At 38.8% G+C, this 15,431-nt stretch overlaps 1 protein-coding gene across 1 annotated transcript in view; it reads right to left on the bottom strand.

Annotated features, from left to right (window-relative positions):
• Positions 1–15,431, bottom strand: part of DCAF1 (DDB1-CUL4 associated factor 1) — a 31,315-nt gene that overhangs the window by 3,364 nt on the left and 12,520 nt on the right. Inside the window, exons 11-12 of the mRNA XM_077392681.1 lie at positions 507–617; positions 23–141 (exon numbers count right to left, since the gene is read on the bottom strand). Of these exons, the coding sequence (XP_077248796.1) occupies positions 23–141; positions 507–617 (230 nt within the window). The remainder of the gene's footprint in view (positions 1–22; positions 142–506; positions 618–15,431) is intronic.

A 15,431-nucleotide genomic window follows, 5' to 3' on the forward strand; every position in this document is an offset into this window, starting at 1 on the left:
GCAGAGAAAGGAAGTAGTTTACTTGGAATGGTAAGTAATAGGAGTGGCTGCAGCTATTGCTGCTCTTTCAATGCGCCTCAAAGTCGGAGCAGCAGCATCGGTGGCTGCTAATGTACTTGCACGGCCTGAATTAGTTACGATCTGCAAAATATATGAATAAAAAAATTATATCTGCAAAATAAATGAATAAAAATTAGGGGAAATGATATCAACACTCCACCGTTTTAATAAGATGCGTGAAAGCATCTTATCGTTTAGTATTTAAAGGGCTGTCAGAGGGATGTTACAGTTCTCAAAAGCTCTTTCAAGCTCTTTAAATACTAAACAACAACATACTTCGCGCATGTTATTATAACAGTGGAGTGCTGATATCATTTCCCAAAATTATTTTCTTCTAATAATTAGAAATCATAAACCAGTTAAGAGGCAGACTTGGTCTTGGCAAAAAACATATATATAAGTGCACATGAGTAAATGCAGTGTGTGGTAGGTCTTTTGATACTTACTCCAATTAGTTCAATAGCCACTTGAGCTAATTCAGCCTGCCACCTGGCCTGCTCAGTTCCCGATGCCTGGCTTCCTGAATCTCGAATCAGTTCTGAGAGCTTCTTACCCACCTAAAATATTGAGCCAAACATAGAGATACAAATCACAGACCCATTTTAACTGTCATAATTGATTAGATATAGGATTTCCAGGTTCAATAAATAAAGTAGATAGCAATACAATGTTTCAAAATGTGGATGCGGGCCAAATGCAAACAAAGCAAATCCTACTCGACTCAGCACAGTGTAGCCAAGTATTCGGATGATGAGGTCATAACTCCAGAGGTTCAAAAGAGTTTCGATTGATTTGGTAGTGAAAAATGTGAACTCTGAAAGGTAAAAGGTAGTCGACTCCGGTAAATAGACGATTGATGCGGGGAGTTTTGAAAGTGTTCACAGATAAAGATCAGCAGGCAGCAACCTTCTTAAAATCAACAAACCATATTTACAATAAATATATCCTGTTTGGGTAGGAAGAAGAAAAATTAATTGCAGCAAAGTTGAAGTCCCATGGTAATTAGTGTAATAAATAAAATGGATATTAAACATATTACAGATATGCTTTAAGTGACAACAGCGGTTTAAAAGTGGTAGCCGTGAGGGATGATCATCAATAGCACACGTGTGTAAAAGGCTAAAAGCAGAAGACGGTCTTTTTGAAGCATTCTAATTGTATATACAACTATACAAATTATTCACTATTGAATAAGATATTTGATAACCTCAGCCGCAGCTGAGAAAATCAAAAGCCCTAACCATACGTGAAAATATGCACGCCGTTTTCCTATCATATTACTCATAAAATATGATATTTTTTAGTGATAACTTTATTGAAAGAGAAAAAAGCGAGAACAAGCCAAGGAGGACTGAGATTTCCCTAGACCATTAAAAGAGAATGTTGAGATATATGTTATTTATTTACGCTTCCTCATTATGTTTTACATGTAAGGGCACAATAGTCATTTCATATTATTCCACTTAAGTGAATAAAATAAGGGGATGTTATATGATTGGCAGCATACCCAATCCTCTCTCTCTCTCTCTCTCTCTCTCTCTCTCTCTCTCTCTCTCTCTTCTTTAATCGCTTAGGCACTGTCTGGTTACAGACGACCACAGAAAAGGGAGGAAATCCTTAGGATGTGACGTGACATCCAAGTGAAGTGGAGGTCAAGTGAAGAAAAGTATGAATTAGAGTGTTTGGCTGTCAAGGGACAGTGTAGGAAAGTAGATAGCCATGTATTTGGTAGGATGGAAAGGGAGAGGAGAGTGGAAGTTAAGAGCAACTACTCTCTATGTGGTCCCAAAAATCATATTTTCCATACCTTAAAATATATATTTTTTCATCAAAATACTCTAAAAATCTGCAAGTAAATCAGTCATAATAACTATAAAAATCTGCGACTAATCACGAAATAAAATTACGAAAAATCAGCACTTAATCATTTAAAAAACCATTTAAATCTGCCCTTAAAGACTGAAAATCAGCACTATTTATGTGCTTAAATACTCAAAATCAGCACCGATTTAGGGATATAAAACATCGAAAATCAGCAGCTAATTAGGGTATAAAACTGCCAAAATCAGCAACTAATTAGGGATATAAAACAGTAAAAATCAGCAGTTTTTATGGTACAAAACTCCGTAAAATCAGCAGTTTTCATACCCTAAAAGCTGAGAAAAATATGCATGTAAAGAGTGGTGATAAGACTTTCTTTAAATCACACGTGTGGGATAAAACATATATAAACAAACCCTCTAAACTTTAAAATAGATTTGGTAATAGTTTCACATAAGAAAAATAGGATTTCTACATTAAAAATCCTAAAAAGAAAATCAAAAACTCTTTTCTTGATTCAAAAGAAATTAAGATCCATGTGAAATACATTTAAAATCCTAATTTGAACAACCAAAAACACTAAAAGCAAAAACATACCAATTTTACACCAAAAAATACAAAAAAATAGGTTTTCGGGCACTTGCTCGAAGACGAAAAACCAATTGATGTAAAACCGTAGCTTCCTTTCTCCTTTCTTCTCCTCTCTTTCTTTCCTTTTCCTTCAATTTTTAGGTGATTAAAATAACCCTGGATGGATTTATTTATAAACTTAACCTAGAGTTTTATTTCAATAAGGTTTTTAATTATTAGATTCTTCACTATAATCTAATACTAACTTAAGATGGGTGGAAATATCAATATTGGGTTTCCTAGCTTATTCTAATATATTATTAGTATTTAGATTTATATTAGATTACTTTTACATTTTATCTTTTTTAAATAAAACAACCTAAAAGTTGTCTAATAAGACAAAACTCGTAACTATGACTAACCCTAATAGAAAAAGGGTCATAACTTGCTCAAATCACGTCCAAATCGCTAAATCTTGGGTCCGTTGGATAAGTATTCGGAATACCTATCTACCAAAACCAAAATCATGTCGGACGGACAAGATTTGATGCCCCAAAAATAGATTATACTAAAAGTGATGAAAATACACAATGACCATCGATTTTTAAGATCATTAAATCAAATACAGGATAGGAAATACACAAGAATCTTACAAATTGGAGATCGGTCCAATATCTAATTTACATATCCTACTGTCCGAAAACGCAAAAATCGAAGATCTAGCTGTTAATCTTTGGTCGAAAAATCTACGGCCTAGATTTAATTAGGATTTGTATCTTTATAGGCCCTTGGTGGGACCATGGGGGAACGGAAGAACCTCTGAGCCACCTTATAGTGTTTAAAGAGTCGCCCTCCACAATCACTCGATCAAGAGCTTTCTTATCCAGATGAATAATACCTTAATGGACAGCTCTGCCTTAAGCTTCACTGGCATCAACCAAGCCTATTGACCCTGAAAATGCCCATAGAACTTCAACCCTTTGGTCCCTTAGGACCCCTCCCATGCCACCTGGATCCGGGTTCCCCATGCTAGAGTCGTCAAAATTTAATTCCCACAACCCATTTGTAGAGGCAATCCAAATTTGAGCTTCTGAGGCTCTATGTTCTTCACTTAGCAGATTACTCTCCAACCTTCCCAAATATCATATGCAGAGACGAATCGGAATAGCAGAAGACTTCTCACCCAAGCTATAGTCAACTCAATAACACGAATGAAAAGAAAATGGGTGGATTTAGTGACTCCTTCAAAGACTGGCATTTATTTCCTTCCATATCACTCATAAGGTGGCTAGGAGGCAAACAGACCAAAGAACTTTCCCTTTCTTCTTCCATGGAACCAATGACCAACTATCAAGTAAATCTGAGAGCTTGGAAGGAAAGACCCAAGAAATCCCAAACCTAGCAAGAATACCATTCCACACTTCCCATACTACTCTACAATGAATGAAAATATGGTCAAAAGATTGACATGTCGCTAAGCACAAAGAGATTGATCGACAATTATTACATTTCTCTTTATGAGGAAGTCCATCGTTTGAACTCTATTTCGGATAGCAGCGCAGCTAAACACTCCAACCCTTGGAGGAACTTGAATCTTCCACACTTTTGCTTCAATAGGGAAGGCAAAGAAGGCACCAAATTATTATAGAAAGATTTGGCAGTAAATACCCAGTAAAGTCCCATATCCACACCCATTTATCCTTACCAAATTGACGAATATAACAGCCTTCTAGGGTCTCAAAAAAGCTAGCCACTGCATGAAGTTCTCTATGAAAGAAATTTCTTTTAAACCCAGGTTTCCAGATTACCCAGTCACCCCTTCTCTCAAAGCAATCTTTCGCCAAGGCTTACTCATCTGATGTAACAGGAAAAAGAGAAGGAAATAGATCCTTCAAAGGAGGAAGGAAATATGGTCATTTTCTTAGAAAGGAGGAAGGAAAAAAACAAAAACTAAGATAATTTAATTCATATTATTAGCAATTTTCGAAGCACCCAAAGGTTGCAACTGTAAGTAAACGATATGGTTGTCTGTGAATTCAATGGCATGTATTTCTACCTATCTTCTCAGATCATCTATCACGACTTCAGCCACCATATACCAATTAAATTGAATATCAGAATCCTATGGACCATGATTATCTAGGGAAGATATTACAAAAACCTGAAAACTCAAGAAAATGGGCATCAATGGAAAGGGATATTTGGTATGGCCAGAACAATTCAAAGAGACCGTTCATATGATTGAGAATTCAAAATCATTTCCCAGTGAGAATAATCAGGACACAATGATTTCTTTAACTTTTGTTTCTCAACTAATATGCCATGATTTTATCGGTAAACCTGCAAGGAGGAACACATATGGCAATGCAATAGACACAGAAAACCTCGCATCTGTGAAAAATATGACCACCTACAAAAAATTCGGACGATTGTCCATTTACTGAAAATCATAATTATTGTTTGAATCAGTCAATGGCAGTTCAATTGATCTGTTTGTTTTGATTTTCAAAAAACTAAAATAATATTTATGCTAAGTGATGCTAAAAAAAATACTTTTATTTCTTGCATTTCTGTGTAAGTAAAAGAACATTTCTCAATCTTGAATATTCAGGATGAGACCATAACATCTCATGAAAAACTAAATCCATTCAGCCAACTATACTAGGAATTGCATTAAAGCTTTCAAATTACAAGACGAAGAACCATCCAGTTCTTAATAAGACAAAACTAGCAGAAAGTTCTCTATATTACAGGAAAAATGAAATTAAACACAAACCACAAAATTAATAATGAGACTTTGCAATCAATTGTCTTCATCCTTTTTCACACATGCCCTCCATTGCGTGTTTCGGGTGTGAGCTCCCAGTGCAAGGTCAAATCGAGATTGAATGGCGGGAATCGGGAAAGTAGCTCCTTAATACAAGAATCTGAACCCACCGAAGCATCCAAACCAAAAGCTCATGTTTCTCCCTAATCTTAAGAATTCTAAGCTTAAGCAAATTATCCTTTACCCGAGGCAAGACAACTGATGAGCCTGATAAAGCAGATTAAGAAATTACTAGAACAGCCTATAATCACTTTTTCGGCCAAATCTTTTGTGTCCTTCTTTCAATCATCCCTACTGCTGCACACGCACTCCGCTAAGGCTACCCAAAGCTACGGTGGCACACGCACAGGGAGACTGTGGCTACAACTTAAGCCAGGCTGCGGTTGGCGTTGCTCATTTAGGGGTAGTCTATCCTTCCTTTCCAGTGACAGCAAAGTAAGGACTAGGAGGTAGGGGTTCAACTTGGGCAGGTTCAACCCGGAAAAAAGTCGGGTTGGGTTGAGTTCGGTTCGGGTTCAGGTTGAGTTTTCTCAGCCCGGGTTGAGTTCGGGTCGGTTTCGGGTTGAGGGCTTGGGCAACCCGACCCGAGTGAACCCGGCATTTTTAATAATTTTTTATTTTTTTTAAGCTTAAATTCTCGGGTTGGGTCGGGTTTGGGTTGGCAAAAAGGGTTCCTCGGGTCAGGTCGGGTTGAACCTCATCGGGTTGGAACTCGGGTCGGGTCGGGTTCAGGTTGAGCAAATGGTTGCTCGGGTCAGGGTCGGGTAGCCATCAACCCGACCTGAGTTGCACCCCTACTAGGAGGCGATGAAGCGAGAGGAAAGCCGAAAGGACAGGCTGGTCCCAAATCAACTATTGGTTCCGGATAAGGGGAACCACTGACTTTGCTACTACCTCCACTGGGTGGTCAATCAAATCAATTGGTGAAACTGTTGTTGGATCTTCCGCACTGAAACACATTGGACTTTTCTTCGACTGCGCTCTGTCGATCAGGAACTTCATGAGATCTTTGAGTGGTATGAAACCATTCAGCCTCTTAAATAGTCTTGGTGTCATCGAAAGATGTTCCGTATAAAAAATCCTCTGGTCTGAAGTTAACATCTATGTTTTTGATAAATGAGATGCCAAAAATCGTTTTGAATGGGTTGAGTCCTTTTCAAGTTCTTATTCTCTTAGAAGCACGAAGCGGGGGCGGGGGCGGGGAAGCGTGGGGCCTAGAAGAGTCTAAGTTTGGGAGCGTCATGGGAGTGTGTATGTAATATTTTCTTTATATATCTTTCAAAATTCAAGTACATCAAAAAATAATAGTTTCTAACCATTTTCATATGTATCTTTCAAAATTTAAGTACATCTAAAAGCTAATTTCTAACCATCTTCATTTGTGTGCACTCGTTCCTCGTGCCTTCTGAAGAGTCACAAGCCTTTGTGCTTGCTGCAATGAAGTACTTTGAAGGGTTTGAGAAGTTTGATATAAGGAAATTGGTGATGGGGGAACTTATAAAGTAATAGAAGCAGGCTGGGAGCATCATTAGAGCGGTTCCCATCTCTCTGGGGTTGCGCTCCCTTGGAGCTCCTTTCTAAGGAGCGCCGAATCGAGGTTCCGAGGTGGGAGCGGCACCCCGAGAGAAGGAAGCTTATTCTTAAGCCAAATCTGTAAATCTTTGAATCAGCGCATTCAGCAGCAAGGACTTTCATCAGTCTATCCATGAAGCACAGTCTTCAAGCCCAGCGGAGTTGATAGTGGATTAAGTGGCAAACCTAGACTATGCCCAAGTTCGGAGATACTTAAGTAATGGCATCAAGATCACACTCTCCACAAAACTCATAATCATGTGTCTCCTTTTCTAGATACTCATTATAGTCTAGATCATGGATTACTTCCAGCAATTGTGCATAAGTTCCATCATCTGCAATTAAGGGTGTCAATTTTAGCTCGGGCTCGAAAGCTCGCTTGAGCTCGGCTCGAATCCTTAACGAGCCGAGCCGAGCCGGCTGGCCAGGCTCGTTAAGCTTAACGAGCCGAGCCCGAGTTAGGCCAAGCTCGGCTCGTTAAGGCTCGTTAGGAATTTAATATATTTAAATATATATATTATATGTTAATATATACACTAAAAGGGTTGTCCAGGGAGTGAAAGGGGGAGGCAAAATATGTCACTTTTTTTTGGAACCCATTTGTTACTTGGACCACCCCCCGTAGTGTAAAAAGAGTAGTCAAATTACACTAGATAGGGCTGTCCAGGGAAGATGAGAGGTGTGAATTTAATATAACCCAAGCTCGATAAGGCTCGCCAGCCGCTCGCCAGCCTAGCCGAGCCTGGTTCGAGCCCGAGCCGAGCTTTTGAGCTTAACGAGCCGAGCCTGGCCAAGCTCGGCTTGGCTCGGCTCGTTTACACCCCTATCTGCAATAGCATGTTGAATGAAGTCAAACTTCTATTCTTCATTGTAGGCCTTACCATTTCAGCATGCTAAGTATGGATCCCCAAAACTCCTCCATGTTGATTCCACCAAATCAAACCTTGTTCTGCCTCCTAATTGGGTTGGGGCTTGAGTTCGACCTTAGAAATCATTATGTTGATTTGTGGAATTCTCACAAGGATTTTTGGCATCCCTCAATGCAGCCTCGCCCAATCCTTGTCGTAAGAGTTGAATCTCGTGCATAACCCAGTCAATCTATCTCGTCAAAGTTTTCATGACCATGATTTCTTGTACCAATGTCACTAGATACAAGTCAAATAATTGACTTTGCTCTAATACTAATTACAATGCACCAAAAACAAGATAAGGATGGCAGGGGAGGGGTTGCTCGTATAAGTGAGCTTCTCTGTGGAGTCGATTCTTAGGTTAGATTGGCTTTTTCTAGTCCTATTGGTACAACGGATTCCAACAAGGTGGAAATCCTAGCCCTCCTGCATGGCATCAAGGTGGTCAATCAAGAAATCCTTGATTCTTTGATCGTGGAGGGAGATTCACTTAACATGATTACATGAAAGTTCGCAGTTTTAATTGAGGAACTCTTGAGTTTGATCGAGGGTCATTTGCAATGCTTCAAGCATGCTTTTCAATCAGCTAACACGGAGATAGATAACCTGGCCTGTAGAATGGTGGGGAGAGCTGCTTTTGAGGTGCTTGACCATATGCCCCCTTGAAGTTTCTTGTATTTCCGTTTTCCCTTGGGAGTCTTTCCTTGATCTCTCTTTTGTTTTGATGTAGCTTGACCATCTCGGTCTTTTGTTCCCTTCTCTCAATATATGTTTTTTTTTTATGGCAATCTCTCAATAAATTTTACCCTTCAGAAAGAAAAAAGAAAACAATCACAAGTTTTGAACATCAATTCAACCCAAATAAAATAAGCAAATAAATAAAATACTTAAATACTTGTGTCTGACACATCATGTTATACTTTTAACTTACTATTAATTCTACCTTCTAAGTCAAATTTAGTTAAGTTTTATGATATTTTGTGATACATGTCATGTGTACTATCATGAATCTCATGATATGGGATGTCTGTATCTGTATTTGTGTCGCTAATGTTTAGAAAATGCCAATTTGTTTGTCTATCCAAAGTCACCTAGTCTTATATGCTTTAAGAAGTTGTCAAATGCTGCTAAGAGCTTTCTGGGATAAGCAGATGCTTAAAGCATATATAATGTGATCCATTAGCCATAGACTTAATTTTAGTTAGTTTTTTTATCAGACTTGTTTAGCTCATTTTTTTTTGGAATGGCAAAAATTCCATTAAAGCAAACAGAGACGGAGAATGTCCCTGAGGACACATGAGATACAAACCGAAGAGAGAGAAAAAAAAAGACAAAAGAAAGCTAAGGGGGTAAAAAATCAAAGAGCTCCAAGCTTTCTTTGAAGACCCCATCTCTTACAAGTCTATCTGTTTCGGCATTGGCAGACCGCCTAACATGTGAAAATGAGATGGATGCCATCCCCACCCTATCCTTAATTTCATCAAAATAAGCTGCAAAATGCCAAGGTATTGTTTTTGATCCACGAAGCCATCTAATAACATTTAGTGAATCCCCTTCCACGACCCCCTTCCACCACTAGTTTGTTTAAATCCACTTTTTAGCTCATTTATTTGAGATTTATTCTATTTTTAGTTATAATTTGTATCCTATATGTGGAGGATGTCCACATCATATGGCCCACCTGCATTAATAATTGATGACTTACTATTTATAGTGATCGCAAAATTACTATTTATAGTGATTGCAGGCTTACTATTTTTAATAAGCGTGAAACCCCTTCGTCCATATAAAAGACCAAAAAGGTGGAAGCCCTAGGAAGTTTGGGAGATTTTGGAAGCAATATGAAAAGAAGCCCCTTTTGCAACAAGGTACGCCCTCTCTCTTTCTGTTCTCTTCTCTTCTCTCCTCCCCTATTCTACTATTCCATCTCTCTCTTCTCCCTACTTACATCCTCCATTAATTCCCTTTCTCCCTTCTTACATCCTACATTCATAATCACCCTTTTTCATTGATCCTTTTAGGTTAGGTTTATAAACCGTTTACCCTTTTTCCGCTTTTCAACCTTCCCGGTTGAGTTCATAAATTGTTCCCCCTTTTTCCTCTTTTTCACCGTTCACAAACATTTCACTTATCTTTTTTCCCTCTTGATCTTCATTGCTCTTTTCTTGATCTTGATCTTTTATAGATGTTGAAGGACCAATTTTTAATTTGAAGAACCAATTGATTTGTGTTTCATCATTATTATTCTTGTGTGGAGAGAAGAGTGTATGAGATACCATGGCCAAAACACATTCCCACAAGCATGATATTATTAGGGGCTATCAGTTGCATCGAGATAAAGAAAATCTTGCACAGTCAAATGTTTGTGAAGGAATAATATGATATCGTCAGACGCAACAGCGGAAAGCTAGATCACTACCAACCCATTGCTCAAGTGCATAATTGAAAGAGTGGGAAACGAGTACAAGAAGCAATGCAGCAAGCGAAAGTGGGAAGCGAGGGATTTAGAAAGAGAAAATGTGTGGGAAGCGTTCATAGAAGCCCCATTGGAAGAAGCGAATAAAAAGTATATAGAAAGAGTAGGATTCTACTAGCTTAGAGAGGAAGGGTTATTTTAGGTAAGGATTACAAGCAGGAAAAAAAAACAGACTTCACGACTATTCGAATTTACTAGTTTTAGGAATTTACAGTTTCACATGTTTTATTCATGTATATTTAATGTTAAGCTTTCGGAAAAGATTCACAAATTTTCATTTGAAACATAATATGAGTTTTCAAGTTTTAAATGCACTCTTTTCTTAAATACGCTTCTTCAACATTATCAAAAGGAGAAAACATTATTTTAGGAAGAAACAATCACCTAAATAGGAAGCGTACTCTTAATTGAGACGAAAAGCACAGGAAGCATTTGGGGAAAGCACTTCCCCTAAATCTAGAAGGCGAGAAACACTTAGCTTCTGAAGCGAGCTTCCCATCCAACTAGGAGTTCCCGGTAACTGTTAAGGACATTTAGAAAAAAAATTGACACGAGATAACTGTCAAGGACATTTAGAAAAAAAATTGACAAGAGAAGGATTTCCTAGTTCCTAGTAGAGCTAGATGACAATCTCCAGTCACAGGGTGTTAAAAGTTTTAGAGAAAGACTAACTTCCTCCATTTGAAGTTGTCTACAACTATATCTGTGGTAGGGCAAGCAAGAGAAGCAATGCCAATCCTACATGATGAGGTACTTCTCTTACTCAGCAATCTGCCTTGAAGTCATATTCGAGTTGGAGAAAATGGAAATAGATCTGGTACCCATGCTTCAATGTCATCTTCCCCTACATCTTAGATAATTGATTATAGAGTTTCAGATCATATGAATGGTTAGATCGATGGTTTTATCTCCTCCATTTCATCTCACAATAAAGATAATGTTAAAATAGACAATGGATCAATCCTGTTTTTGCGAATGAAACTCTTCAGGTTTCTCCTTCCTTGACCCTCTCCTCTATTCTACAACTTCATTTTTCATCTAATATGTTATATGTGAGTAGTCTTATCAGATAATTAAACAGCATTGTAACCTTGAACCTTCGTATTATGTCATTTAGGACCTGAAAACAAAGAAGATGATTGATGGTGTGGCTGAGAGAATAATGGCTTATAGAACCATTTTTTCACCAAGCAGCAATAAAAGGTTGGTTCTTTTTCACATTATGCACTCCAGTGGTGTATACAAGGGGTTTTCAGAGTGGTTTTGTAACCATTATGAATTTGAAGTTTGTGCAAGGAGTTTTCCCCTTTTGCGGTCATTTTATCTTTGATGGAACACCATATCCTTCTCTTCTTGTCTTTTATTGAGGTTATCTGCTTGGTGTAATCTTTAAGTTGAAATTTGTGATTGTCGTGCTATTTCTGCAGCATCCGAGAGAGAAGAAATATGATGTTCAGCTTTCGCCTCTCTTACTTGGATGAAGCAGAAAGGTACACACGTAAAACTTCACATCTCCGCCCATATCAAATAATAAGAAACAAATCATAACCTACAACACATCACCCCAAAGCTATACCATGATAAAACACAATCACGATAGAAAAATATGTTCCTCACACCACTTAAATCAATTAAAGATCAGGGTTTCAGTCATTAAGGAAGCTAGGATTTAGGCATTTAGTTTACAGATATCAATTGATGTTTGCTTTTGCAGGGTTTAGACTGCTAGGGTTTAGACTGCTGAAGGCATTCCCCTAGTCAGATGGGAAGATGTCTGCAAGCCTTTAAAGGCTGGCGGTTCGGGAATTAGAAGAGTTAAGGAGACCGAGAAGCACTTCTAGGTAAATGGCTATGGCGATTTGGGGAAGAGGGATCTCAGCCATGGGCAAAAGTGACTGAATTAAAATATGGGGCTTGTCAGGGTTATTGGGAGACGGAGGATAGGTTCAGGAAGCCATGCCGGACTATATGGAGGGACATAATGTGCTTTAAAGTAAAGTTCATGGAAGGAATAAAATTCGGAGTATGTGCAGGGAATAGAGTAAGATTTTGGTGGGACAAATGGTGTTCTGACACTCCATTGAAGGAAACCTTTCCTCAGTTGTTTGCTATAACTATGACAAAGGATGTTATGGTAAAAGAGTGCTTCTCTCGTAAGATTATGGGGTTGTGTGGTCTCCGCCTTTTCGCAGAAACTTCTTTGATAGGGAACTGGAATTGGTGGGAAGATAGTTGCAGATTTTGGGAAAGGTGTTATATCAAGTTAGATGGGGAAGATAAACACATTTGGGTCTAGAATTCAGGTGGGGACTTCTCGGTGAAATCATTCTACCATTATCTCCTACCTTGCCCCGTCTCCTCCAAAGTAGCCAAAGTGTGGGGCATTAAAGCACCTCCAAGGGTCTGTTTATTTGGATGGACTGCATTGCTTGGAAGCATACAAACCATAGACTTCCTTAGAGCCAGAAACATCCTGATCATCGGACATTGTGCCCTGTGTAGTGAGGCGGGAGAAACAACATATCACATACTAACTCCAAGGGTCTGTTTATTTGGATGGACTGCATTGCTTGGAAGCATACAAACCATAGACTTCCTTAGAGCCAGAAACATCCTGATCATCGGACATTGTGCCCTGTGTAGTGAGGCGGGAGAAACAACATATCACATACTAATTCATTGTAAGATAGCTAGGGAAGTATGAGGCAAACTTTTAAGTAGATTTGGAATCCCGTGGGTCTTTCCAGCCAAAATTTTGGAAGCATCGGAGAGTTGGGCAATAGCACCATGGAAAGGAAAAGGAAGAAGAAGGTGGCAAGTTTCTTTTCTAGCTACGATGTAGGTGCTTTGGAAAGAAAGAAATACTGGGACGTTTAAGGGGTTCTCCAAGGGAGCTCATTTCATCTTCAATAAAGTGATTGCCTCAACTATTTCCTAGGTGAAGACTCTGCCAGAGTTTAGATTTGTGCCAGCCAATGATTTATGGCACGGGTGGAGTGTAATATGTGAAGAAGTTAGCTTCGATCCTAAAGAAGTACAAGCATGGTCACCTCCTTCTCAAGGGATCCTAAATTGGACTTTGATGGATCAAGTACAGGGAACCCAGGACCCTCGGGTATTGGAGGCCTTTTCAGGAACGAAGGATGGGTGTGTGTGTGTGTTGGGGGCGTGGAGGGGGGGGGTCATTTGGGCATTCAATGGACCCATTGGGGTGGCAGACGCAAAGGAGGCAAAAGTGAAAGCAGTGTACCGTGGAAGTAAACTTCTTCAGAACATGGACCTAAACAAGGTGGTAGTGGAAGGGGATTCTCTCAATGTCATTAGATGGCAGAGAGGTTCAAAAGCGGTACCTTTGAGGTTTGCTTCCTTATTTGATGAAATCTAGGATAGAATAAGAGGGCATCCAAATCTTTCTCCCATGTCAAGCGCTCAGCAAATGGGTAGGCCGATAGGTTAGCTAGAGAAGGGGTGTCGAAAGAGAGTGTAGAGCTCGTTGATTTCCTCCCTCCCTAGTTAGTTGTCTGATTTATTCCTTCCAATGTTCCTCTTTTTCTTGATGTTGTAATGCCAGGGACCCTCTCGGTCTCTTCTTTTAATAAAAATATTTTTGCCATTCAAAAAAAAGGACCGCTGAAGCAGTTTGATGAATACATAGTTTGCGACATATTTTGAGGGTAGGATTTGGCTTTCTGGAATAAAGATTAAAACAGTTTGAACAACAGGTTTATGATTGTACAATAATTGCGTTACTACAAGTTTAATATATGCTGAACATTTACCATGTTCTTCATTTTAGTTGTGGATCCAGATGCAGGTTTCAGGTCGTAGCTCTGAATCTAGAGTTATTGGATCAAACCTTGGGGTTTTCATTTTCGCTTCTGGAGGATAATACATAGCTTTAGTTAAGTGATCTTCCATGAACTCATGAGGATTTTTAAAAGCACAAGATGAGTAAAATCAAGACAAAAAGGCTTAAATTCTAATGGTTTGCACATCTTTACAGGGAAAGGTGCAAATTGGGGGGAGCTATTGTTTGGAACTTTGAGGAAACATGTCTGCCATGTCAAGGGTGTAATGAATGAGAGACGTTTCAAGTGAGATCAACATGTATTTATGTGAATTTCTGTCGCCTAAAAATTTCTTGAGTTGCATTTAAGGAAAAAAATGGAAATCTAAAAGCATAATTTCTTCCTTACAACTTTCTTTAATAACGGTGCAAATAAGTCATTTTCAGGTTTAGACCATTAGGCCAACACTGAACCACCAACTTAACTGGTCTTAAGCAATACCAGAAGCGCAGCAATGTTCGAACATGAGACTAAAACAGTGGCGACACGCACACATGCAAGAGAGAGAGAGAGAGAGAGAGTGGCTAGGAGTTTTTTTTTTTTTTTTGAATGATAATGGTTATGAGTTAATTTTGAGAAGCGGATGGAACCAACAGCTTATATTCAAAGCAAATTAAAAAAACATATGTTAGATGAATACAAACCCCTCTACCATTCAAAAAAAATGAATACAAACCTCTCTGCAGATAAATTATTCTTGAGAAGAAAAAAAATTGACACAAAAATAGAGAGAGGGGAATGAAGGGAAACAGTGTTGACAGAGAGAGCGAAAGGGGATCGTAAGTTAATGTGGAGATTATAGAGAGAGAGTAGGACATGACGGTTACAAACAAATAGAAATGGAAAAATAGAGACTTTTCTTTGTGGGGGAGTGGAAACTTTGAGAGAGAAAGGGTCAAGGGACTACAGTCAGCTCATCAACCTTAGGCTTTGCATTTTTTATTGATGCCCTAAAAAGTAAGCGTGTGCAGGGACGAGGAATCATATTTGAGTGACAGCGAAACTTGCTTACCACTTAAAATTTCTACCTACGCTCCTGCACTGACCATACACAAGGCCTGGAAGAATAGTGATCAGGACGGGTCAGTTGAGGCCCACAGAAAATCAAACCTCAAGTTTTTTTAACACGTACAACATGGGACCATATGTTCCGATAGTCTTCACATGGCTGAGATGATAGTCCTTTTCGCCACATACATGCCATGTGCTGGATCAGAACAGGAAACAGCAGTCCACTTTTTCGTTCTTTTTCTTTTTGTTTTCAATAGCAACAGTCCACTCTATTCAATCATGAAAATCCTTCAAAACTTTTAAACATTCTGGAACTGTTTAGAAAATATCATCAATGC

Source organism: Tasmannia lanceolata, unplaced genomic scaffold, assembly GCF_043159265.1.
Source record: "Tasmannia lanceolata isolate RefF3 unplaced genomic scaffold, GAP_Taslan_0.1 ptg000012l, whole genome shotgun sequence".
NCBI lineage: Eukaryota > Viridiplantae > Streptophyta > Magnoliopsida > Canellales > Winteraceae > Tasmannia > Tasmannia lanceolata.